The sequence below is a fragment of the Xyrauchen texanus genome, chromosome 33 (genome assembly GCF_025860055.1).
Source record: "Xyrauchen texanus isolate HMW12.3.18 chromosome 33, RBS_HiC_50CHRs, whole genome shotgun sequence".
Classification (NCBI taxonomy): Eukaryota; Metazoa; Chordata; class Actinopteri; order Cypriniformes; family Catostomidae; genus Xyrauchen; species Xyrauchen texanus.
Window position 1 is genome coordinate 1,078,330 of NC_068308.1, and position 27,365 is coordinate 1,105,694.

The 27,365-nt window shown below is 39.7% G+C and overlaps 1 protein-coding gene across 2 annotated transcripts in view; it reads right to left on the reverse strand.

Moving 5' to 3' along the window:
• Positions 1-27,365, reverse strand: part of btbd16 (BTB (POZ) domain containing 16) — a 39,133-nt gene that overhangs the window by 3,934 nt on the left and 7,834 nt on the right. Inside the window, exons 4-12 of one of the 2 annotated variants that reach the window (XM_052102783.1) lie at positions 23,937-24,042; positions 23,530-23,618; positions 23,211-23,339; positions 14,058-14,189; positions 13,857-13,968; positions 11,810-11,879; positions 11,583-11,713; positions 5,569-5,688; positions 2,130-2,215 (exon numbers count right to left, since the gene is read on the reverse strand). In XM_052102783.1, the coding sequence (XP_051958743.1) occupies positions 2,130-2,215; positions 5,569-5,688; positions 11,583-11,713; positions 11,810-11,879; positions 13,857-13,968; positions 14,058-14,189; positions 23,211-23,339; positions 23,530-23,618; positions 23,937-24,042 (975 nt within the window). The remainder of the gene's footprint in view (positions 1-2,129; positions 2,216-5,568; positions 5,689-11,582; positions 11,714-11,809; positions 11,880-13,856; positions 13,969-14,057; positions 14,190-23,210; positions 23,340-23,529; positions 23,619-23,936; positions 24,043-27,365) is intronic. The other variant, XM_052102784.1, reaches the window with a different exon arrangement.

Consider the following 27,365-nt stretch of genomic DNA (forward strand, 5'->3'; position numbering starts at 1 on the left):
GATGCTTATCCTATTTCTCACACTGTCCTCAGGTAGTCTGACTGCCGTTCTTCTAATTCCTGCATACAGACAAAAATTGAAAACGGTAAAGCCTGTTATCACCACAGTAACATTTTGGAATAGTGAGGCCATAGAGAAGTTAAAGCTGCTTTGAGACCACTGAGTAGAATGTTTTTTAATACACAGACACAATAACGTCATACATTAGCTACAAAAAGAAAATACACTGTTCCACGAACCAGTTAACCAACAACCTCAACACATTCGACTGCAGATTTGAAATAAAGTATTCCCAAAGCCATTCACACCTCATACCTGTATGCAAGACAAATGCGCCCCCCCCCCAAAACACACACATACACACACACAATCACCAATGACTATCGGTCACTGGCCCTGTGCTAAGTTACAGCCTGTTTTACCAGTTGTCCCAGTACCCAAAAAGCAAACGATCTCATGCCTAAATGACTACAGACCAGTTTCTTTGACTTCAGTTGTCCTTTGAGACACTTGTGCTTTCTTATCTTAAAACCATCATGGACCGCTGGCTAGACCACTTGCAGTTTGCTTACAGAGCCAGCAGTTCAGCAGAGGATGCTGTGAACATGAGCCTGCACTATATCTTACATCATCTGGATAACACTGGATCATATGTTAGGATTTTGTTTGTGGACTTCAGTTCTGTGTTTAATACAATCATTCCCAAGCTTTTACAAACCAAGTTGGCCCAGCAGGCTAAATTCCATCTGTCTCTGGATCACTGACTTCTGACAAATAGGAAGCAGTGTGTGAAGCTAGGCAAATACACCTCTGACTCTCAACACTGGGGCACAATAGGGCTGTGTACTGCTCTACTCTTTATATACCATCTACTGCACTTCTATGGACCCCTCCGTTAAGCTCTTAAAGTTTGCAGATGTTACAATGTTCATCTGCCTCATTAGAAACCACAATGTGTCTGCACACAGACAGGAGGTGGAACGTCAGGCGACTTGGTGCAGCGCTAACAACCAAGAGCTGAATGCTGCAAAGACAGTGAAGATGATTGAAGACTTTAGAAGATCACCCCAACCTCACTCCGCCCTAGTCATCAATAGATCACCTGTTGCAGTCAAAAATCCCTAATGTTTCTAGGGACAATAATCTCCCACAACCTAAAATGGGACAATAACTCTGCCTCCATTACAAAGAAGGCACAGAAAAGGATGTACTTTTTGCAGCAGCTAAGAAAGTTCAACCTCCCACAAGCACTGATGATACAATTCTATACAGCATCATAGAATCTGTCCTGACTTCATCCTTTACTGTGTCTTTTGGATCAGTTGCCACATGTGAGAGGATGAAACTCCAGCGCATCATCAGGACTGCTGAAAAGGTCATTGGCTTTAGTTTGCCTTCTACCCAAGATCTGTATGAGGCCTGATGCAGAAAGCGAACAATTAAAATAACCGAGGACTCGTTACATCCTGTCCACTGTATTTTCCATCAGGAAGGAGATTCAGGTCCATTAGAACAAGACACAAGAATAGAGCTGTATCTTTCCTGAACACATAAGAACATGTGGTGCTGCCCTGTCTAATATCATTGGCCATTTTTAGTGTATATCTGTACGTCTGCACTTTTGTCCATACATACAGTCCATATTGATGTAATCGTAAATGTGCTATAAACTGTTGCACATCTTTGCTTTTCTCTATCTATGTATTCGCACATATTTGTATTTACTGTATTGTATTACATGTCTGTACTTATAAGTAGGTTTGTATATCTTAATGTCTGTCCTCTGTCTACAACTGCCACATACAATTCCTTGTAAGTGTAATCTTACCTGGCTAATAAAAACTATTCTGATTCTGAATGTATTTTAACATCACACATCACCAGTGTAATAAAGTAGAGTGCATGTGTTTGTGAGATGTGCTGTTAGTAGCTGATACTGTTGTCATGTCTTTGGGTCGGAGTAAATATGACGTGGTCTCTTTGCCAGATTTTCAGTTTTTAGTTAAGACAACCAGTGGTCATCCAAATCAGAGAAGAGATTTTAGAAAAATCAGGGAATGCATGCTTCTTTTAACATTGTTTTTGAAGAAGTCAGTCCATTGCAAACAGTGTTAGCATCAAATACATACATTCAGTAATGCCATGCAGGCGAAGAGCTTTGAAGATAGTCATGTATTTTTGTCCCAGAGGCTGTTCCAAGAAAACTCTTGTGTCCCTAAAACAGACACATGATGGAGAGGTGTCATTAAAAGAATGATGCCGTTACAATACAACTTAAGCTCTATGGATGGACAGCATGGGTGGAGTTTGTTCTGTGTAATCACTAGACCACAACAGTCTGCTCCGGAATAACAAATCCCATTCATTTTCTCCATAGACAAATTGAATATAATGATGACTCATAAACCTTTAAAGACAGACCTACCGTGAGCTCTGAGGCTGTTAATCAATGATATTTGTTTCTGTCGAACACATCAGTCTACGTTATTTCAACTTCTTGTGTTCTTCCGCAGAACATGAAAATGAAGATTTTTAGAAGAATATTTCAGCTCTGCAGGTCCTCACAATGCAACTGAATGGTGTCCAGGCCTTTGAAGCTCTAAAAATCCCATAACCTCAGCATAAACATAATCCATCAGGCTCCAGTGGTTTAATAAGTGTCTTTTGAAGTGATCCAGTTGGTTTTGGGTGAGAACTGACCAAAATATAACTCCTTTTTCACTGTACATTTTGACAGCTGTCTCCTTGAGAATGATTTCAAGCTTAATTATGCTTCATATAGCGCCATTTAGCGCTCTGCGGATGCGTCAAGCACTAGGAAGTGTAATCGAGCTTGAAATCATGATTGTGCCTAGAGACTGCAATGACAAGATGTACAGTAAAAAAGGAGTCACATTTTGGTCTATACTCACCCAAAACCAACTAGATTGCTTCAGAAGTACCATTGATAAAACCTGTGGAGTCTGATGGATTTTGTTTATGCAGACTTTATCTGCTTTTTGGAGCACATTCATTGATATGTGAGGACATACAGATCTGAAATATTCTTCTAATAATCTTTATTTGTGTTCAGCAGAAGAAAGAATGGCATGTGGGTGAGTAAATGATGAGGGAATTTTCATTTTGGGGTGAACAATCTCTTTAAATAGCAGAATTCCTGGTGAAGAACTACACTACCCATGATCCTGAAGAGAAAGTTCAACCAGTCAGAGTAGAGCTCTGCAGCTCCGCCCACTCCTATGAGGCACTGTGAATGACACAATCAAGTCACTCCCCCTACACTCTCAAACTACTTAAATATTTGTGTATATCTAAATAATTTGCAATAAAATTAAATATGCCTATAATCAACCATTTTAAATGTTATATTTGTATTAGTTCTTGGGATTGTATTCATTTCCTCATTAAAGATGTTAAGTACACAGTCTTGTACCTTTGTGTTTTTGTCTGATTTTGAATACTTCTTTACTTCAAATGACAGTTTGTAGTATTGTGTTTCACCTCTTTTATGAAGGATTTTATGAAATCACTAAGGAAGAAATTAATGGGGAAAAAACTTCCAGAACCCAGATGGCTGAAATATGGGTGGCAATGCTGCACATTATACTTTACAGACTTTTATGAGTTAACATGAGTTATTTCATGTTACTTTCGGGTATCCTTGTGTGTATCGTGTCAATGTTACCAAGTTTTAGGGCTGCACAATTAATCGAAAACTAATCGCAATAACGATTACGGCTGCCACGATTATGTAATTGTGAAAATTGACAATTACAGCATTCAATTTAAGTTTGCTCCTGTTCCATCAATGGATTATATTTACAGCGTGTTTTTGCAGAGGTTGAGTATTCTAACCAATCACTAACATGTCTGCTGAGCAATGAAACGTCAATGGCCAATTAGAGCCGCTTAGATTAGTCCTATCAGTAATTACTACTGATCCTGAATGCCCAGATGCTTGCTTTATGTTCTAGCTCTGTTCGTGTGGCACACGAAAAAGTAATAATGAAGAAACATCACCTGACACTTGAAAAGAAGCTGTAGAACAAGAGCGAAAAGAACTTTGGATTCATTGCATATTGCACCGCTCGCTATGAACGTAGATGTTACATACACTGAAAATGATCAACACGACAAAACTAAAACACTCCCGTTCTAATCAAGGCACAGACGTGACGTAAATAATTGATTTTTTATGCTGATTAGACAGCTTTGTTTTTAATGACAGCATTCGTGAGAGTGCAGAACAGTGTCCGGAGCGTCATTGAGCTGACGTCGAAATGCAGATCTCAAACAGTGTAAACCTGCAGTGAGTGACAGCAGTCATTGTAATGGGAGAGTTTGTCGCATTGCTCGATTTCTGTGTACAATGTATTAAAAATGTAACTAAAGGTTTGTTTTGTCACGGTAATAAGTAGGCCAATGTCAATTTGATTTGTATAAAATAGCAATAAAGTAATTCAGCTTAACAGTTCTCAGTTTGTTTTGGAGGTGTAGCCAACATAGCACATTTCAGAAATCACCGTCATTGTTATCGTGTCTGCTCTAATAAGACCCATTTGCCACTCAGCTGGTATTGGTAGTTTTAACATTTTCACGAATCGCACAAACTCCGATAGCAAATGACTGTTTTTAATTACCAAAGTGCAACCACTGAGGCCAAAAATGATCTAACGATGATCTTACATGAACGAGATCACCATTGAAGATCTAACGGGATGAATGGTCCCCCGTCTCTCCATGAAAGGTCTTACTGAACAGAGTATCTTGGCCAATTTAAATCGGCTGTTAATAAGTTTGAATTTTGAATATGCCATATTATTTACTGTACGTGAATTAATGATTTAAGCAGTAATTTAGCAATAATTTAATTTATTCTATACCACAGATATCCATTTAAAATCATTTTTATTTGCCTTTAACAAACATTATTACAATATAAAATACAATATAATGCTTAAAGACTGGAGCGCAGCTCATATCCACCATTTAAATCTGCTACTCTGAAGAACCACACGGTTGCTTACTTTGTGACGTCACGGTAATTTTATATTTTAATCGACATTAATAATCGTGATTACAATATCCAGGGCAATAATCGACAACTATGATTTTTACTATAATCGTGCAGCCCTACCAAGTGTACAGGCTTTCCACGACAGGAGTTTAAACAGTAGATATAACTGTGCACAACCAAGGTTAGTACATTTTAAATTTAAAGCAAATTTATCACACTAGTCTCATGTTAACACATACAATTTTTAAGTCTTAAGTCAGACTGTATTTCAACATTAATCCCAGTGCAATGACTTGCCCAACAGACTTCCATATTGTAAGTTAAGCATATGAAGTATAAATACATGATAAAACATACTATGTACATCAAAACAGTCATTCCTTATGTACACAATAAAGCACACATGTGCCATGACTGAATTAATGTCCATAACAAACACAGTTTCACATTATTTCTGTAATTATACTACAATAGTACTATCTGGTCTGTAGTTCTTAGGATGGGTGGGTGATAACTGACAATATAAGTGTGAAACTGTAATAAATATCTACCTGGAGAAGAAGTTGATGATGGTGCTATGAGAAGGTAGTGTCTGTTTGAGGGGGTTTAACTGCAGGTAAAGCCAATACAGCACTGCTCTCAACACATCATACTCACTACATGTAAACAGTCTGCACACAGAGAGAAAAAAGCACCATATTATGGCACTCTTCCACTGCAGGTTACGGTTCGACTCGACTCTGCTAGCTTTACTTTCTGAGGTTGCTTTTCCACAGCTCTTCATGCCGCCTCAACGTGGGTGGGATTATAGGATGATCGCCATAGCTGCGCTGCCTCTACAGTTGTGACATCATCTTAAACACGACACAAACATTACTGACCATAAACAATAACACGACCGCTAACTGTTAGCTACTAGCTCATTGTGCTGCATAAAGCAGTTGTTGCATGGTGATTTTACACGAGTGTAACAGTTAAATTGGCCTGATTGTTTTAGAAGCAAGATTTCCAGTAGCTGGTCAACTAAATAAAGTGAAGCTTTCAAGCAGAATATAGAGTTAGCGTAACAAAACATACCATCCTCCATCATGGACGCCAACTCTCACTCCCATCTGTGTATTGCCATAGATAGCATCCATTTGGTCGAACCACTTCCACTTTCTTCTGTTTGAACCACTCTGGCTGTTGTGGCCCTTGATAGTTCTGTAGTCACTTTTAAAAAAACTTTTTACTTTTCACTACACTGTTGGTAGGTTCCTGAAAAACTTTTTCGTTTCACGTCGTTTCGTTCGTCGCTAATGAGAGGAACGTCTGCACCTCGTTCATTGACCATGGCGTGGTTTTGTGCACAGCCGTTTCTTTTAACAATTCGAAAGTCGCGTGAACAAATGATACTGCTATCGCTGTTGCTAACTTTAAAACTAGCGGGTTGATGTCCCGTGTCACAAATCCAGTGACGGCGATAGTGACGATTCTCTCTGACCAATCAGTGATCTACAGGGTTTTGACATCACATGTATTATCATCTCAGCTCGCTTGGAAGCTCAACTAAGGTGGTACTAAAAAGGAGGAGAAAACCCCAAAAAAGCGAGCAGAGTCGAGTCGAGTCGAGCTGTAGGCCTACCGTGCAGTGGAAAATCCCCATTAGTGTCTTGTTCATCACTGATATCTGATTACAAAGTCATTTGTTATGGTCATATAATAACCTTAAGTCCAAAAGTAGTGTAAAACATTATATTTTAAATTCTTGTAATCAGATAACATTTACTGATTTTTTTTGATCAAGTTAATTACTAGTTAAGTACAATCCTTGGATTACTACTTACTTAGAAACATAACGAGTGTATTACTTGTGTGCAACAATGATTGAGGAGGAAATACATATATTATTTTGAATTGTTTCAGAAGTAAAGTAATTAGTAATGTTTTGAAGTAATCAGTAAAGTAATCTGATTATTATTTTAGAGAGTAATTTTTAGCTGATTTCTTTCTTTGTGTACGCCTTAGGGTTAACACTGCTGTTGATTTACTATGATGGGTTTAAGCAATTTAAAGTTAATATAATAATAATAATAGTAATAATAATAATGAAGTGATTTATAGCAGTAAATATTAGTGAATACACATGGATGGTTGGGAGCTTAGATTAAATGTATAATTCCAAAACTGATCATACACAGATATTTCCAGCAGTGTTTTTGTAGTTTGTAGTATTTTACATACTGTAATGATTATCATGATGACCACCAGAGGTCACCACATTAAATTCCTTGTCTTTAGTTGGTTTATGGTTTTTGTAGATTTTCCATTGTCTTTGTCCTTGTATTCATTAGTGTCAGGTGTCCCTCATTTCATCATTAGTTCAATGTGTATTTAGTCCCCATGTTCCCCAGTATTTATTATCAGTTGTTTTCCTTTCAGGCTGTAGTGAGAGGATTTTGGTTTCTTTTGTTTCTTGTTTCCAATGTTTGTATTGCATTTTTCATTAAAGCTGCTGCATTTAGATCCTGTCCTCTTGACTTATCATTCTGCACATCATTACAGAATAACTGACCAACTTTTATGGATCTAGCAGCAGAATTGCTGGGCAGGTCTTTGTTTTTAGGAATGTTCGATTCGCTTTTTGGCTTTAGCAAGCCGGTCTAACTGGACTGACTCTCATCTGTTCGGCTTGAACAATTATGAGAGCACGAGATGGGAGAACTCACATGGAGGGAGTACATTCAGTTCACTCTGTTGAGTGTATACCCTACAAGTGAAAATAACACCACCTTGACCACTGCGTTCCCAGCTCCAGTGGTCTCAGCTCCAGTGGTCCCAGTGATCACAACTTTGGTGGTCCAACGCCCTCTATATTGCCAGTTACTCTTATCATGGTCCCATTGCCAACGCCTGCCCTGATAAATGAGCCAGCACCCGCACCTGCCCTGTTCAATGAGCCAGCGCCTGAAGCCTCGGCCATCCCAGAGCCACCACCCAAAGCTTTGGCCATTTCCGCAGCAGTGCTCCCAGCTGTCCACAAGAGGAGGAGGAGGAGAAGGGCCCCTGCTCTCCAGTTACTGTACGCTCTCATGGTTGTGGAGGTTGTGCCAATGCCATCACTCATGGCCACGGACGCCGTTGCCCTATTTATGACTGCCCCATAGCCCAAAATACAGAGTCTGTCAAAATACACAAATTTGAGTGCCCAAAACGTCACACAAACAACTCTGAACTTTCAGCCAAAATTCTTGGATCTTAACACACTCCCAAACATCATGGTTTGTGTCTCCATCTTCTGATTGGCTTCACCAGCAGGTGTCTTTAAGACCAAGCCTATACAATCTAGAGGGGGTCCAATAGAATTTATATAAAATGTTGAATTGCATAAGGCGAACCCCTGCATCTCTAGATGTAGACTTGATGTTTTTTAGAGCTGGTGGCACAGCTGTAAATGCCAATAGAACTGAGATCTGGGAATTCAAAATGTTGAACCAAATTTTCAAAGGAACTCAACACTCCATATAGGTACCAAGTGTAGTAGCCCCCTCACAATCCACTCCGATCAGCAGAAAGTGGACTTATTAATACGTCATTTTGGGTTCAGCCATATGCACGAGGCAACATTTATATAAATGTCCAAATTAAATACTGAGTGCCAATGCGAGATAACAGGGTGTAATTTAAATTCTCCAGTTTGAATGATACAAAGGCTTTGCAATGGTGAAATAGGGGCAAGAACTTCCTGTTCAACACAAAACCAGGGAGGGGCTCTCTCAGGTGGAAGTGACCAACAAGTCAAATGTCTGAGACCGAATGCATAATAATGAAACAATATCTTGTGTTGGCCTAGCCCACCTTTGTCAATCGGCCTATGTAACTTATTGAAATGTAGCCTGGGACGTTTACCATTCCAAATGAAGGACTTCGCTATGCTATCAAATTGCTTGAAATAAGAGAGGGGGACATCTATAGGGAGAGACTGCAGAAGTTGAATTTTGGAATACAATTCATTTTAATAACATTAACCTTCCCAATCATAGATAAATGTACTGAAGCCCACCTGCCCACATCGCTTGAAAAACGTTTTATTAAAGGGTCAAAATGAACTCTAACTAAATCACACAAATTTGCTGGGAATAAAATGCCCAAATACTAAATGCCCTGTTTGGGCCACTGGAGGACACCTGGTTGAAAAGCTGTTACTAGGCAATACGCTGTCAGAGCCAAAGCTTTGGATTTAGCCCAATTAACACTATATCCCGAGAACTTAGAAAAGGAATTAATAAATCTGTGGAGGCAAGGCACAGATCTAGTTGGTTCAGAGACAAATAATAAAATATCATCAGCGTCAAGCAAAAGCTTATGTGCCACACCTCCCGCAATCACCCCTGGAAAATCATCATCCTTTCTTATCGCAGCTGCTAATGGTTCCAGGAAAGACAGAACAATAATGGGGAAAGAGGGCAACCCTCCCGTGTGCCTCTGTCCAGAGTAAAATTATCTGAAATGTATCCATTTGTTTGTACCGCCGCTACAGGGTGTCTATAAAGTAACTAAATCCATCCAATAAAAGTATTCCTGAACCCATATATCTAAAAAAATCTTTAAAAGACAATCCCATTCTACCATATCAAACGCCTTTTCGGCATCAAGTGAGATGACAGCAACTGGAGTCTGATCATTCGCCACTGACCACATGATATTGATGAGACACCTAATGTTATCAGAAGAACTGCGGCTCCGAATAAACCCCACCTGATCTATATGTATAAGAGATGTCATAACTTTACTTAATCAGTTAGCCAGAATTTTTGACAATATTTTAACATGTAGCTGGATCAGGGAATATGGACGGTAACTTTTTCACTCGCTTGGATCTTAGTCGTTTTTTAGTATCAGACTGATCCGGGCTTGTGTCATGGTTGGCGGAAGCTTTCCATTCTTTAATGTTTCCATATAAACTTCAAACAAAAGTGGAGCCAATTCTGTAACATAAGATCTAAAAAATCCAGCAACAAAGCCATCTGGCCCCAGAGACTTGCCTGTAGGCAGGGCCTTAATTACCTCGTCAAGCTCCTCCAAGTTAACTCTTACACTCGCTTGGATCTTTGTCCTTTTTCTCACTGGGTGTCTGAATACATTTACTAATGAATTACTTATTTTAAAATTTAAAACAATTACCAATCGTATTTTATCAAACTACACAATGATGACTCATCGCCATTATAGACATTACAGTTTTATCTTCTGTTAATGCTTAATTTTCTGTAAAGCTGCTTTGAAACAATGTGTGTTGTGAAAGCCGCTAAACAAATAAAAATGACGTGACTCTGTAATGATTATCCTGATGACCACCAGAGGTCACCACATTGTTTCCTTGTCTTTAGTTGGTATATGGTTTTTGTAGATTTTCCATTGTCTTTGTCCTTGTATTCATTAGTGTCAGGTGTCCCTCATTTCATCATTAGTTCAATGTGTATTTAGTCCCCATGTTCCCCAGTATTCATTGTCAGTTGTTTTCCTTTCAGGCTGTAGTGAGAGGATTTTGGTTTCTTTTCTTTCTTGTTTCCAATGTTTGTATTGCATTTTTTTATTATTAAAACTGTTGTGTTTAGATCCTCTACTCTTGACTCATAATTCTGCACATCATTACATGTATAGTTAAAAGTACTTTGAATATGGTAAAGCACAAACATATAATGGAGTAAATCCCACAAAGCCTCTTAAGAGCATTGATATAAAAGTATATAGAAGCCTGTTCTGTATTTTTGACCAGACTCACAAATCTAAGGGGTCTCAGGGCAATAATGTTGTAAAAGTGACAAAAATGCCACCAAATTTCTAAATGTGAGGACAAAAAAAGTCCCTTTGTAATGATTTATTAAAAAAAAAAAAATGTAATATCTGCTATAATTCTAATATTTTATTGAAGTCCTCATTATATATATATGATATCTTAAGTAAGAGGTAATAAATTGTCAATGTTGAGAATTTGTTTTAATGATTTGATTAAATGTATGTATTTGACACATTTTGGTTAGAAATAAAACATACCTCTCATAAAGGTCTCAATACCCCTGAAAATCAGATCCAGAGGACAAATATTGCCCCTAAATGTAAAAGTTATTTTCTGACACTGTGACCTTTTCATAGAAATACACATATTTGCCCCACAAATTGTTATTGATACTGTAGTGTGGATCAAAATGGTCTGTAATGCTGCTGTTTGTTAATATATTGATATATTGTTTAATAGTTATACACCAAGGCAGTATTTGTTGTACTGACTTCACAGTAATGAGAATAAAGTTCAAATGATAATTATAATTTAGAATAAAGAGAGTTTCAGATAAACCCCTGTTACAGTAATAAGATATAAAATGAATGCAAAACCTAAAAGTCCTAAAAAATTATAATTTCTTTATGAAAAAAGTCAAATACAGAGAAATATGACCTTGTTCTTGACAGGCTTCATGAGATTTGACTCCAAACACATCATAACACAACAACCTGCTTTTCAAAATGTATGATTGTGATTTGTCACTGACTCATTTGTAGAGGTCAAAAAGAAAAAGTATGAGACCTTGGGGAACACAGAGTCTTGAGCAGGAGGTCAAAGGTCAAGTCTTTGAGTGTGATGTGACAGGAGAGCTCGGTGACTAAGAACAGCTCTAACCAGCGCTCACAAGCTGTCTGCAGACCCGTGTCTTTAAACTGAAGAACACACACAGATTTAGACACAGAAAATGCAGTCCAAAGTCTCCATCTGCTGGTCACAGTCAAAATCTCAAGAGAAAATATATTTTTTACCTTACAGGACACCTGATGAAAACTGCAAACGGTTGATGCTGAGATATTCATCAACATCTCTTTAAGACACCTGTCAATCATATACATTTGTCAGACACAATAAAATGAAAAGAATACCATATTTGACATGACATAGTGAAACTAGACATGTTTGGGTAAAATGTTTCCTTTTCAGCTTACAAATTGATGCACCAACAGCCAAGGGAGTAAAGAATTGTAATGTAATGCATTTTGTCTTTGAAACACAGTAGGGAGGAATCAGGTTTAATGGGGAAAATAAATGCAGTGACTGGCAGCAGTGCAGTGTCAACTCATCCAATTCCACCTAACTTCCTGTTATGAATCCATCTGGAATTGAACCACAAACTTCTCTAGAAAGAGCATTAATCATTTAATGTTAAACATTACACACACATAGAGTAAACTTGTGTGTAGTAGAGAGGGTCAGGAATCATGCGTTTCACTTTTGTTATTTATAAAAATGTTTCTCTTCAGAAATGAAAGATTACTCAAATCTACCTGCCATATTTTGCTCTGATGATCATACGTATGTGTTACACTGGTGCCGAAACCCAGGAAGCAGGAGGGATACGCCATAGTAGAGTTCTCGCCACTACCTTCCACACCAAAGGAGCAGATCTGCCGGGGGACGAGGAGCGCGCCCGCCTGGAAGCGGAGAGAATGGCCGCCGACCACAAGGGGAGAAGGGGCTCCTAACCGACCACCTGGAGTGGTCAGGGCCGCTGCCAGGGGTGGAGGAGTCCCCTACTAGCCGCTGAAACGCGGCGGGGTCTGAGACCGCCGACCACGAGCGGGGAGGGGCTCACTGCCGACCGCCTGGAGTGGGAGAACCGTTGCCAGGGCCGGGGGAGAGCCCTTCTGTTCCCCAAGAACGCGGCGGGCTGGAGGGCTGCCTCCGATCCGCCCGGAGAGGCGCGGCTGTCATCCGTTAGAGGGTGGAGGAGTAGCCGAGGAACAAGCTACAGCATATCGGATAACTGGCAAGTAAGTGTTTTTTTGTTTTTTCTCATCTCTCTCTCTCTCTCTCTCTCTCTCTCTCTCTCTCTCTCTCTCACTGCCGCTCCACGTTGGCCTTTTCCCTCTCGTTTAAATTTTACAGTGTTTTTGTTGGGGGGGTACTACACTGTTACAGGAATTACCCCATTTTTATTATTTCTGTTTCCCAGCCCTTGTCCCCTCCCTCACCCAGGTAGATGGGGATGACCTGCCGGTAGACGGGGCGAAAGGCACGCCCCTCCCAGGGAGTGAGGGGGGGCTGTACGTCATGCCGGGCTCCCCAGCCTGAGAGAACGAGGGAGGAATGTGGCAGGGCGGAGGTCGGGGCGGGGTCGTGATCGTACACACCCGGTCCCTTATCAGGCTAATCAAGCCTCCGAGAGGGATAAAGGCCGACTGCGGAGGATTGCGCTGGAGAGAGAGATTGTTTACGAACATGTCCGTCATGTGTGTGTTTGTCTTTTGTTTATCATTATAATATTATTTACATTGCCAAGCCGGTTCTCGGCTCCTCCTTTCCACTGAACTGCGTTACACTGTGCTTTTTGGAGCATCAAATATCGTGTTATCATAAACATCCATTATAAGGACCTACTGAGTGGAGATATTGTTCTATTTTTCTTTAAATGTGTTCTGAAAAAAGGAAGTCATTCACATCTGGGATGGCATGAGGGTTGGTAAATGATGAGAGAATTTTCATTTTTGGGTGAACTACTATAAGGTGCTAACATAGACATACAGTTAAATAAAAATGCATTATAACTTAAGAGAGTAAAAAACACTAGACATAAATACGTCACTTCAATGACCTACACTTACAGTATCATGTGCTTAGTGTGTTCACTCATTGTATGTGACTGAAAAATTTTACAATTGTAAGTTACAATTGCCCCCAGTGTACACTACAGTACCCAGTAGATATTTCAGTGCAATAACGTTCATCATGTCACTGCAAAATAACTGATTTGAAATCATGTGTTAACATAAGGATAATAACTGCTCACATGACAGCATGAATGTGTACACTCACTTGTGGAAGAGGTTTGACATGCCCAGCAGAGCAGCAGTGGCGATTACGCCCTCTCCCCACTCATCAGGGCGTTCCTCTGGGTCATAGAGCGCCCGCAGGGCAAATGACAGGGCTGGAGCAGAGCAGAGACTCTCACGTCACTTACATCACAGACTAATGGCTAATTAAGTTATGATAACTGCTATATTATGGTAAATATACCCTCTTTAGTGATGGAGGGCTCTTTAACAGACAGCCGGAGGGTCAGTGGGCCAGTGAGATTCCACTTCCTGTGGAGCAGACCTCTCCCGGTCCTACACAGAGAACTTTCAGCTCTGCTCCATTTCCCACCGACTGCAGTATTACAACACAGCAGACGGGATCAGTTTCATTTTTTACTTCACTTTTTCAAAATGTGTCTGCCTGTTTCACAAACTGTTAAAGGGAATGACATCTTATATAAGTTCCTAAACGTAATTTCGGGAGGTGCGTGTCCATCTAATCATTCAGTTAACAGCTAGAGTATATAAGCAGCTGTTTACCTCTCTTCTGTCTCAGCTGTTTCTAGCAACCCTCCACCTCCCCAGCTCCACCTTTACCCTAGGCATTTTTTGCCCCACTTCATCGTGTGTTATTAATAGTCCTGGGGGGGATACTTCAGAGCTGGAGTTGAAGCTGCTTCATCGAGCCCCTCCTCCGTGGACAGCAAGCCAAATAATTTTTTTCCATATAATGCGAGTGAATAGTTATTTAAACTATCTCCTTAAAGGTGCACTCAGTCATTTTTTTATTTAAATTTTGTTTATTTTTTTGGCTGATATGATGGAGGTCTACTGACACCTATAGAGCACTTCTAGAAGTAAAAATCCCTTTTATTTTTTCTATAAGGGAAGTCATTTTGAATTATAACTTATAAACCTTTAAAGACAGACCTACTGTGAGCTCTGAGGCTGCTCATCAACCAGTCTGTATTATTTAATATTCATAAAAAAAATTTATACAAAATAAGACATTTTTAACAGTAGAATTCCTGGTGAAGAACTACACTACCCATAATCCTGAATAGAAAGATCCACCAATCAGAAAAGAGCTCTGAAGCTCCACCCACTCCTATGATGCACTGTGAATGACGCACTCGAGTCGCTCTCCCTACACTGTCAAAATACTTATATATGTGTGTATATTAGGGCTGTCGATTTAACACTTTATTTCAGTGTGATTCCTTTTGTAAAAAATAATGCATTAAAAAAATGTACGCAATTAATCGCAATGCCCCCGGAATGTAATAAGGAAGATTATAGCCGAACGAGCAACACACAAATACAGTCAACAAAACAACCCTTCAGCAGACACCACAAAACAGACATGCGTTATGTTCTTGCGTTCAAAATACTTGATTCGAACTAAGAGATCTCAATATGTGTTCTAAGTATTAAACTAGATTTAACTTGACACAGTGCCCTAAACATTTTACGTTTATGACGCAATGAACCCGAGACGCTACACAAGCATGTCTGACGCAGGTGTAGATTGACAAGTCCTCATAATAAATGTCCAACTGATTGACAAATTCACTTGTGAAATGGATTGCTGTGAACTGTATGCCAATGATTGACTTATGATCAATAATATGGTAATAAACAATACATTGTATTCTAAATCTGCTTTTTGTATTGTCTTATTAATGATGAACTCTTCTGCCACAAGAATGTAATACATTTTAATTATCTGAATATTTTTTATTTGATATATATATACAGGGTTTCCCGCAGCACTTTGAAACTAAAGCGGCCGCCTAAGCAACACATGCCTGCCGCCTTAACTACGTCGTCAAAAATATATATATGAGCGATATTCGCCGTGTTACTCTGTCCTGTTTTCTCCCTTTCCATCTTTAAATATGTGATAAGCCTTCGTGTTCGCTTCAGTCTTGTTATCAGCGCGTTCTTGCGCAGCTGCGCCGAGCGTGTGTGTGTGTGTTCATCTGAGCCTCATTGGTCTGTCACTGCTTGTCAATGTCAGAATATTTGAGATGACCAATCAAATCAAAGTAGGCGGGCTTTATGTTCACAGCGCAAATTTTAGCAGAGCGACTCGACAGTAAAGGTGCGTACACACTGCCAGCGACTTTATCGCTGCAGGTCGCCAGTGGCTGGCGGTGAAGTCGCTAGTGGGTGTTCCCACTACTGGTTGCCTAGTAACGTTTATAAATGACATTCACGGATGCCATTCCATTGCTGTTGACAGCGAATCTCTTTTCTTGCCACTAAATACAAACATTTTGGAGGGAAAAGACTAAATATAAATGGAATCAGTACATAAAATGCTTTAAATCAAAGATGAATGAGAAACAATGCGTGCTGTTTGCCATAGCGGCTGTTTATCTGCGGCGAAAATGCAAATGCCGGTCCATAAAATCCCCGCGATCTCAGATACACCTTTCCACGCAGTATTTTTCTTAAAAATATCCTTGTACGTGGGAAGAGACATATCATATAGCACTGGAAAATTTCTAACAACAAGAATTAGCCTTTCATCCATCTTTCCGTTACTGCAGGAACTGAGAGAGAGAGAGAGAGAAGGATCACGTGAGCTCTCCCGTCTTCTCTCCTATTGGCTGTCGCTTCCGTTAGTCGCTCCAAAGTTGAACTTTTCTCAACTTTGTCGCGTCGCTGGACACGCCCACATCTAGCGCCAACGGTCGCTGTGCTCGCATTGAAAATGAATGGTATTGAGTCGCTGTCGCGCGCGATGTCGCTGGCAGTGTGTACGCACCTTAAAGGAGCGACTCGACGCGCTTCAGTTTACTGTCGGTCAAGTGCGAGATAAGATGTAAGTTGCTAAACTAAACATTTGCTATTTGACAGTTTTTTTATGTCATAAATGTTAAACGAATCACAAAAATAATCAGGCAAATTAATAAACTTTTAGTTATTAACTAATGTGACGTGACTGATGTAATGTAGCCTAATAATTAATTTACTGTCATTGTGAGGGGACAAGACACATTAACCAGGGTACCTGCAGGATCTTAAAAGCATTGAAAAATAATCTCAAATTAAGGCCTTAAAAGCCTTGGATTTCGTTACAAAGGTATTATATATTTTTTGCCTTTACTAGGATTAAGTTCATACCATAACAAAATTAACTGTTACTAATGCAGGCTAATTAAAAATTCATGCAACGTTGAGTGCATCCCGCACTCCACGTCATAGCAGAAAGCGCGAACGCGTGCGTACCGTTACTATGGTTACTAGGCAAGTGAATTGCAGAACAAGATTGTAGCCAAGCATAGTTTGTCGTCTGAAGTGGGAACGTTTCAGTTTAATGCCAGAATTCAATCATTTAAACCCCAAATCAGAGCTTTTCTGTTAAAAGAACATGCTTTCTACCCGGTCTTTTCAATAGTATCTGGCAATCATGCGCGCGCGCTCTCTAAAGGTGCGTACACACTGCCAGCGACATCGCGCGCGACAGCGACTCAATACCATTCATTTTCAATGCGAGCACAGCGACTTCCGGCGACACGAGCTGTCGCGACCGTTGGCGCTAGATGTGGGCGTGTCCAGCGACGCGACAAAGTTGAGAAAAGTTCAACTTTGGAGCGACTAACGGAAGCGACAGCCAATAGGAGAGAAGACGGGAGAGCTCACGTGATCCTTCTCTCTCTCTCTCTCTCTCTCTCTCTCAGTTCCTGCAGTAACGGAAAGATGGATGAAAGGCTAATTCTTGATGTTAGAAATTTTCCAGTGCTCTATGATATGTCTCTTCCCACGTACAAGGACATTTTTAAGAAAAATACTGCGTGGAACGGTGTATCTGAGATCGCGGGGATTTTATGGACCCAGACAGAACGGCATTTGCATTTTCGCCGCAGATAAACAGCCACTCTGGCAAACAGCACGACTTGTTTCTCATTCATCTTTGATATAAAGCATTTTATGTACTGATTCCATTTATATTTAGTCTTTTCCCTCCAAAATGTTTGTTTTTAGTGGCAAGAAAAGAGATTCGCTGTCAACAGCAATGGAATGACATCCGTGAATGTCATTTATAAACGTTACTAGGCAACCAGTAGTGGGAACACCCACTAGCGACTTCACCGCCAGCCACTGGCGACCTGCAGCGATAAAGTCGCTGGCAGTGTGTACGCAGCTTAACGCAAGAAGCGCGGATGATCTGAAAACACAGACGAGCTGGAGTTCAGCAATCTTCATTTGAGATTGTCAACTTAAATTGAAGTGTCATTCAGTCGGCCTGTGTTCTGTCACGAGCCGCTTGCGCTGTTTGTGCGAACAAAATGCAGCCTGATATCCCAGCAGTGTTTTTAATGTTGATGCAATGTTTCCCGAATATCCACACGATTTCAAATGTGACATTGATTTTATACAACAGTTAAAAAACAAAACAAAAGGGTAACATTAAGTGATTTACTATATTTAAAACAGTATAGTCAGGCTTATTGCTCTATTTTGCAATGAAATCTGTGGCTCTGCCATAAGCAGTGATTGTAATAAGCTTTCCACATTTTGACGGACTATTAGATGTAATGTTATTACCTTGACAAACTAATACATCATTAAAAAGATATGACTCAAGTTTCAGTATTTGTGTCAGGAGTTATGCAATTCCAAATACACCCCCCACCACCACCCCCTTCCACCACCACCACCCACCACCTCAACTAACACATTTTCTGCGGGAAACCCTGTATATATATATATATTAGGGATGTGCATCTCCATAACTGAGGCCGATGCATAGCCAATGATATGATATATTAAATATACATATGAAGCAGCTACCGATATGATACGATTCACCCCTATTACGATGCAGTGCGATCTGATTTCGATTCGATTCAACACAATGCGATCTACCAGCATTGCCTTTGTGATCGGCTGGTAGAACGCGATTGACATGTTGGTTCCCCCTGTTCTATGTGACTCTCAGGACACGCCGTGGTCTCCGTAGTGTTGTGTGATGTCATGTTCATGTAAGGCGGGTGCCAGCAAGACTGAGCTACCCCTCGAGAAAACGAAAGGCTCTCATGAGAATTAACATCTGAACTCTCTCTTGCATATGTAACAGCAACATCCGAGACGCAGCAAACAGTGACGCTCACACCTCACTTCTACAGTCTCATCAGCTCCCCCTTCTCCTCCTCACTTAAAGCTCACTAAAAACCTATGCAATGTTAAGTGTGTACAAAAAGTAACTATACATATTTGGTATCATTTAAAGTGTCTCAGTGCGCCTGGTAAACTGGTCTCATTTTCCCAGCCGTAATGAAAAGCTAAAAGAAGTTATAACATATGAGAAATGTGGTGTGCCTCTTAAAGGTGTGCCCTCCCCCAGATCCTCCATACAAACTTCCTCCTGTATGTAAATCTACAGGAATCAAGAACCCATTCAATTACAAATTCTGATCCCACAGTTGTGAACCCCTCAATAGGGGATCAAAATCAAATTATAATGACAGACACCACCATTTGGTAAGCATATTGAATTATCTGGGTTTATAAGGAAAATGGGCAAAAGGTTCGGGGAGTCTGTATGTAGACTTCCCTCACGATCGCTGTGTGTAGTTTTAGTTGCCAGGTAAATATTTCTATAAATTATTCGATTTCCGAATTGTTGTTATTATATTTGATTGATCGATGATTTTACTCTATGAATTGGATTTTGAATTCTTGTTTTATTTACCTGGTCAATAAATTGTCAACATTTTATTTTATTCTGACTGACTCTGACATTGTGTTTTCCCAAACAGATTAAACGATTCATATGTTACCGCAAGTCTGCGTCAGATTAGTGACGACTAATATTTGGCATCGATTCAAGTGTACTTGGTTTGCAAAGACAAAAAGGGAATTTCCGTTTAGAACAGCAAACGCTGCTTGACCAATCTAAATCTGGGTGTCTTACCTCTGTTTTAATTTGATGTTTCTCCAGATAAGTGTACGTGGGAAACGACGCATGGCCAATCCAAAGCTATTATAAGAGAAGTTATGTTGGTCAACTTACATCTGTAATAGTGGCCGTGACCTCTACTGAAGAAAACGTTAAGTTACATTCAAGTGGATGCAATTCCATGGGGCTATACTGAAGTATCTTTGATTGTGTGAACTTGAACGTGACCGATCTCAGGTATATAGCAATTACCTCTGTTTGATGATCCAAACCTGATGAGCTTGTGATCGTGAGACCCGCGTAAAAGAGAAAAACATGCGAGGACCTCAAAGCGACATAGTTTCCTAATCTGAACGGGTAAAATATAATTAAAGGAGTTAAAAGAATAAATCAAACATTCGCTCACGTTTAATGATGCTCAGATATCATTAAAACCTTTTTCATATATGGAGTCAGATGAAATAATGAAGTAATACATAAGAGAAAATGTATTTCATTTAATATTGTTGTGTTGCGTAACAAGAGAGACAGTAACGCGCAGAGACCTTCACCCGTATTATTGGAGAACGCCATTGGACCGATTACATTCACAGCAGCAGTGGTGATGAGAGAACGCACTGGAGAAATCAATCTACATATAAAATATTGCTCACAAATTATTGGTCACTTTCCAAATAATAAAAGTATAGAGCATCTACTAATAATAATATATAAATAAATCGTTTTTTACCAATGCAAATATGTTAGAAATGATGCATCACGATACAAATGTCAACTTGTATCTGATGCACACTTTTTAAATGTACTTTTATGCACCGATGCGAATCTGTGAATCTTACCATCCCTAATATATATATATATATATATATATATATATATATATATATAATGAAAAAATATTTAAAGATAACTGTGCATAATCATTTCATCATTATATTCATCATTATTGTTATATGAGGGGCTTTCGCAGCATATATTTGTATTTGTGATTAATTAATCGGGACACCATTTAATCGATTGACAGCCCTAGTGTATATATATATATATATACTCACCTAAAGGATTATTAGGAACACCATACTAATACTGTGTTTGAACCCCTTTCACCTTCAGAACTGCCTTAATTCTACGTGGCATTGATTCAACAAGGTGCTGAAAGCATTCTTTAGAAATGTTGGCCCATATTGATAGGATAGCATCTTGTAGTTGATGGAGATTTGTGGGATGCACATCCAGGGCACGAAGCTCCCGTTCCACCACATCCCAAAGATGCTCTATTGGGTTGAGATCTGGTGACTGTGGGGGCCATTTTAGTACAGTGAACTCATTGTCATGTTCAAGAAACCAATTTGAAATGATTCGAGCTTTGTGACATGGTGCATTGTCCTGCTGGAAGTAGCCATCAGAGGATGGGTACATGGTGGCCATAAAGGGATGGACATGGTCAGAAACAATGCTCAGGTAGGTCGTGGCATTTAAACGATGCCCAATTGGCACTAAGGGGCCTAAAGTGTGCCAAGAAAACATCCCCCACACCATTACACCACCACCAGCAGCCTGCACAGTGGTAACAAGGCATGATGGATCCATGTTCTCATTCTGTTTATGCCAAATTCTGACTCTACCATCTGAATGTCTCAACAGAAATCGAGACTCATCAGACCAGGCAAAATTTTTCCAGTCTTCAACTGTCCAATTTTGTTGAGCTCTTGCAAATTGTAGCCTCTTTTTCCTATTTGTAGTGGAGATGAGTGGTACCCGGTGGGGTCTTCTGCTGTTGTAGCCCATCCGCCTCAAGGTTGTGCGTGTTGTGGCTTCACAAATGCTTTGCTGCATACCTCGGTTGTAACGAGTGGTTATTTCAGGCAAAGTTGCTCTTCTATCAGCTTGAATCAGTCGGCCCATTCTCCACTGACCTCTAGCATCAACAAGGCATTTTCAGCCCACAGGACTGCCGCATACTGGATGTTTTTCCTTTTCACACCATTCTTTGTAAACCCTAGAAATGGTTGTGCGTGAAAATCTCAGTAACTGAGCAGATTGTGAAATACTCAGACCGGCCCGTCTGGCACCAACAACCATGCCACGCTCAAAATTGCTTAAATCACCTTTCTTTCCCATTCTGACATTCAGTTTGGAGTTCAGGAGATTGTCTTGACCAGGACCACACCCCTAAATGCATTGAAGCAACTGCCATGTGATTGGTTGATTAGATAATTGCATTAATGAGGAATTGAACAGGTGTTCCTAATAATTCTTTAGGTGAGTGTATATATAGATATATATTAACATTTTGCAATAAAATCTAAATAAATATTATTTCTACACTTAAAATCAACAACTTCAAATCAATAGACTATATTTTTCCATCGCCTTTCATTCATTTACGTCATTTGCAATGCTTCATGGGATTGTAATTCATTCCCTCATTAAAGGTGCTGGAAGTGATTTTTTCATAGAAAGTATGTGAACTCCCTGAAATATATGAATGAAATAAGTGTTGTGAGATATCTCTGTGACAGCTCTAGACTCTGTAAACGGCAAATAAACATGTGTCCGTGGGCGGCGCTCTCTGACGCTTTCTGTCTGTCAATCATTTGGCATGTTCTCATAGTATTGTAGTTGTAGTGAATTATTGAGATTTACTGCCATGTTGTTCGTTACAGTTGTCAGTTGAGGCCGCTAATTTGCTGCTGTTGATTTTAACAACCGTTTCTGCTCAATATCGGTCTCAATGAAGCTCATTTGTTCTCTTTGGAGAGCGGGAGTTTGGAAAGAACTCTTTTATGAACAATCTCATATTTTATATTAGCATATTCATTTTAATTAACACATTTCAAATTACTGAGTGCACATTTAAACTGTTAAAAACATTTTTAAATGGCATACAACCAAAAAGGCTTATGGACATATAATAACCCCAGATACAGCAGATGTATTCATGTTCACCATAATGCCATACATTCTACATATTCCCATTTGCATTATTTATAAAGTAATTATCAAGGCCAGACCAAGGGTTTGTGTGGCCCTGGGTAAGATTATGATTGTATTTGATCAGTTCCCTGGAAATCAATCCAACATCCCATTCAAATTACAATGGCATGGATTGAAGTTGAAGTTGTGATCTACTTGTCCTGGTAATAATGATCACAAGTTATTATCCTACATATTTTATGAGTATTGTAATTAAGTCTAGAGTAAACAAACAGTCCTGTCCTGTAAATTATGCGGTGACTTTCATAAGAGTCGACTATTTCTAATTTCTTTAGACGGTTTCTGAGGACTGATCTGTTGAGGCTCGTCTCATGCACAACAAACCGTCTTTTAGAATCCATATCTTAAAGATTTAAGATGATGATGATGATTATGATTATAAATATGACATCGAATAATCACCATAATCTCACCATTATCTCTCAAATGCATTAAATGTGGTTATCGTATGGACATGCTGTATACCTGCTCTGTCCTGTAGCTGAACATCCCTCTGTCTCTTGCTGTTGGTATACAGCACATATAATGTGTCTGACCTACTGATGAAGGAGCAGTGCAGCTCCCACCGACCCCCTAAACACTCCAGTACTGCATCTATGAACAGGAACAGAGAACACTAATTATCATTAGATTTATTTCATTTTACGGTTTTGTAGAAACATGTATTCTTGAAAAATGAAGTAAGTGCTTAGTTTTCAGTAATGTTGCCTTTAGTATAAGAACTAGTTATAGTGATGCCTGCCTTAACACACACCACTAATGGTCAGATTAGATTCAGTAATACCTGGTTTAGCGTAATGGGCCACTTGGCGAGAAAGAAAATTAAATTGTTTCTCTGCGCTGTCAAGCTTTGTAGAGAATGTGACATCATTGCTGTAAAAGTAAACAGAGACATTGTTAAAGGTGCATCTATTAATTGCAGAAACACACATATCCATTTTGTCAGTCTAATCCCCTTTGATCCCACAATGCCACAGTGCTAACTCCTGATACAACTATCTCCTGATAGTGTTTGTGTTCAAAGGCCCACCACATTGAAAGTTGTCATACTCTAATGTGCACGTTGGCTGGCAGATATCCCATAGATCTCTCCCCGGAGTGAGATAAACTGTCTCCCTCTCTCCTTGCCTGCCTGTCTCGTTCTCCTGCTAAACAGTTGTCATGGAAGTGTACTCGCTCCTGGCTGCGTACCAGAGTCTGGTGTGTGTGCTGGCAGAGAGCGGGTGAACGAGATGCAGCAGAGGCGACTCTGGACAAAAAGTGGCATCCTCTCGCCAGTGCTGTGCCATGGGGTCAGCTGCAACACAAACACAGTGAGAGAAAATCTGTTTGTGTGTTCAAGAAGAGCATAAAGTGATCCAGATAGTTTGAGCTTTGAGCAAACATATATCTTTGTTTTGTGACAGATGAATGATGCACTAATGAAAAATATACACAGACTTGTTCCCCCTTTTCTTTAATAAAAGCACAAACAATGGAAGTCAATGGGGTTTAATCTGTAAACATTCAAATACTGTTTCAAAAGACACAAACAATATGTGTGTAAACATGATTTTACTGTCATTAAATCACTTACTAACCGCATCAGCATGAAGATATAGACGATTTTACAACTAAAACAACTGTAAGAATTATGTAATTTAACTATACAGCTCAAATAATACATACGTTTTAACGTATTTAATAAAATTATAAGATTCATATTTTTGTCTTTAAACACTCCAAACATTGACCCCACTGACTTCCATTAAAAGTGCCTCACTGGAACACAAATTTATTTAAGAAAAGGAGGGGCGGGGGGTCTGGGTATAGCTCAGAGAGTAAAGATGTAATGTTATTTTTAAGTTAGATAATAATTTATAAAAACATATATAACAGTTCTTTCTCCAACAAACACATGATTTGTCCCTTTATTGCCTTGCAATGGGACACCAGTTTACACCCTTTGTGGAAAATCAAGTCTATTCAAGCTGCATTGAAAATTGCTTTTAACATCCTTATGTTCATTGTCTAAGATGATTTCAATGGCAATCATAAGAAGCATTCAACTGAAGCAGATGCCTCTCAAAATGTGCATCAGCACAATATTCTGATTAAAACAGACCCCCAGAAATCTGGCACTGGACAAAACACCATTCTGTCTGTCTTAAAGGGCGTCCATGTGCGTAACGGCCAATGCCTCTTAAACCTCTCTCATGCCAGAACCCTCCATCTCTATACTCATGCCAGGTGTGTGGGTTGATACAGACTCATATTCCCTTAGTCAGCCCAGGAACCTGTCAAAGTCAATGCTGAGAACGTCCATGGGCATCATCATTGGTAAAGCCCAGGGCATTATTTCGAGTTGGTCAATCCATGAGGCAACAAAGCTTTTGCCAAACACCCATGTTTCAAAAAGTATTTGAAAAATTCCAGATCATTACTGGATATATCGAATTGATCTTGATTTGTATACTTAGTTTTGTTAGTTAAAAGAAGATGCCTAATCCTGTAGAAAAAACCCCGATGTAAAATTACTAATCAAACCATTCAGATATCTGTAATGTTATTGTAACATGGAATGTATTGTATTGTCTATTTCCAGATTTCAGAAATACTGAATCTATCATGTTGAACTACATTTACAGATATAAAACATATTTTCAATTGTTGATCCTGCAGATGATTAAACGTTGAAAGTGCTTTCAATAAGAATGTGTTGTGTCTTGAGTCCAAACTTTTGATTGGAAGTTTACAGTATTATCTCAGATATATCTATGGTATTTATTGTAGTTTTGTTTGATTTTTTATTTGTTTGGTATTTGTTGAGTCTGAAGGTATGATTTTTTTCATAACTTCATAACTATTCTTATTTTATGTTTTACATGGTATCTTTCATGGCTTGAGAGGCTCAGGACCCAAACGCATAGTTAAAATAAATTAATTTATAAATCCATACAAAAAGGGCAAAATCAAACCAAAACACACACAAGGCAGAAAAACAAACATAAACTACCCCGTAGGGGAAAACGTAAAGTAATTAATCCAGGCTGGGGAAAAGGTTACGGGCAAGAGACAGACATAAACTATTGATGCGAGTTCCTGCTGCCAAAATGACATACGCGCGATGCACCCACATCAATAACAGACAGACATGGGGCATGAGTGTCCTGATCCCAACACAGACCCCGGTCAGAACCCGGACACCATACTCCAGACATGAAACAAGACAGACCGAAAAGCGCAGGGAATACAACCGAAACGTGCGATCACACAAAGACAGACAATGAAACACAAGATAGACATGGACGATGATGCCATGGTCTTGTCAGACAAAAACCCAGACTGACAGAGTGACAGGACCATGACAGTATCAAGGTTGTGGATTTGAGTCACATGACTTAGACTTTACTTGGACTTGAGTCACAAATTTGATGACTTGTAACTTGACTCAACATAATTAACTTAGCCTCAAGCCCTCTGACTTGGAAATACTTTTATACAATCTAAAACCAAAGATCAGAGTTGTACATTTAAAAATGTGCAGCAAATCAACAAATTATTTTCCTAATAAACAATTCATTTGATTTTCAAATCTGCATTTCCACGCTTCTTCTTAGATTACCTTGTTGACACCCTTATTCAGTCACGCCAATCCTGTGATTGGCCATGGTGTCTGAGCCCCACACCTTCAGGCATGCAGTTGGCCTATATAAGCAGGTGCTCAGTCACCATTTTTTCAGAATTTCCTTCCTTTAAGGAACTTCATCTTGGAACCCTTCTGCTTTGCTGTCGATATACACTTATAGTGGTATGACACATATATTGTCCGTGTGTTCCGATGAAGAATTATCCACATCGTCATCGAAGATGCTCTCGGTGAACGGGTTCTTTGCTTCAGATGCTCGTTGTTGATCAACAAGGCGCTTCAGCAAAACTTCTACCTGCTTCACACACTGGAGTTATTGTATGCTTTTTATATGCAATATTGACTTAAGAGCCGCTTGCATGATTTCACATGTTTCCTATGCGAACGGTACATCTGATGAGCACGAGAGCTCTGTGCATTGCCTGGGCCACGCCCATGCACAAGCAGCTCTCATGGAGACACACTGTCCTCACTGTAAGGGCATGAATATCCGGACGTTGCGCACTAGGATCGACCTCTTTCTGTGGGAAGATCCAGCCTCTCGTAACCTCCCACCCACCTCTTCTCATCTCAAGAGACCACATTAGGAGGTCAGTGAGGTTGAGGTGGAAGAATTAGAGGAGGATCCCCTGTGAGCCCCCCGAACTTCTGATCTAATGTCCTAGTCTGTACAATATGCATGTGATCTATTGGATCGCACAACCTCATTACGTTTGGTGGCTCTGACGATGGGGATGATGCTGTGTCACTTGTAGCTCCAGGCAAGTGGTTCACAGAGGATGTTGACACTTCTTCCTCTAGCGAGTTTGAAGAACGTGCACACACCATGGACAAGGAGCTTCTTAGCGTTCTCACAAGAGCAGTTGAAGAGCTCAGTTTTGAGTGATCCCGTCCAGAAGAGCCAGAAAAGTCTTGCCTGGTTGAATGATTTTTGCAAACCGGCCGTCGTCAAGAGACTGTGGTCCGGAGAAGCACACCATTCTTCCCTGAGG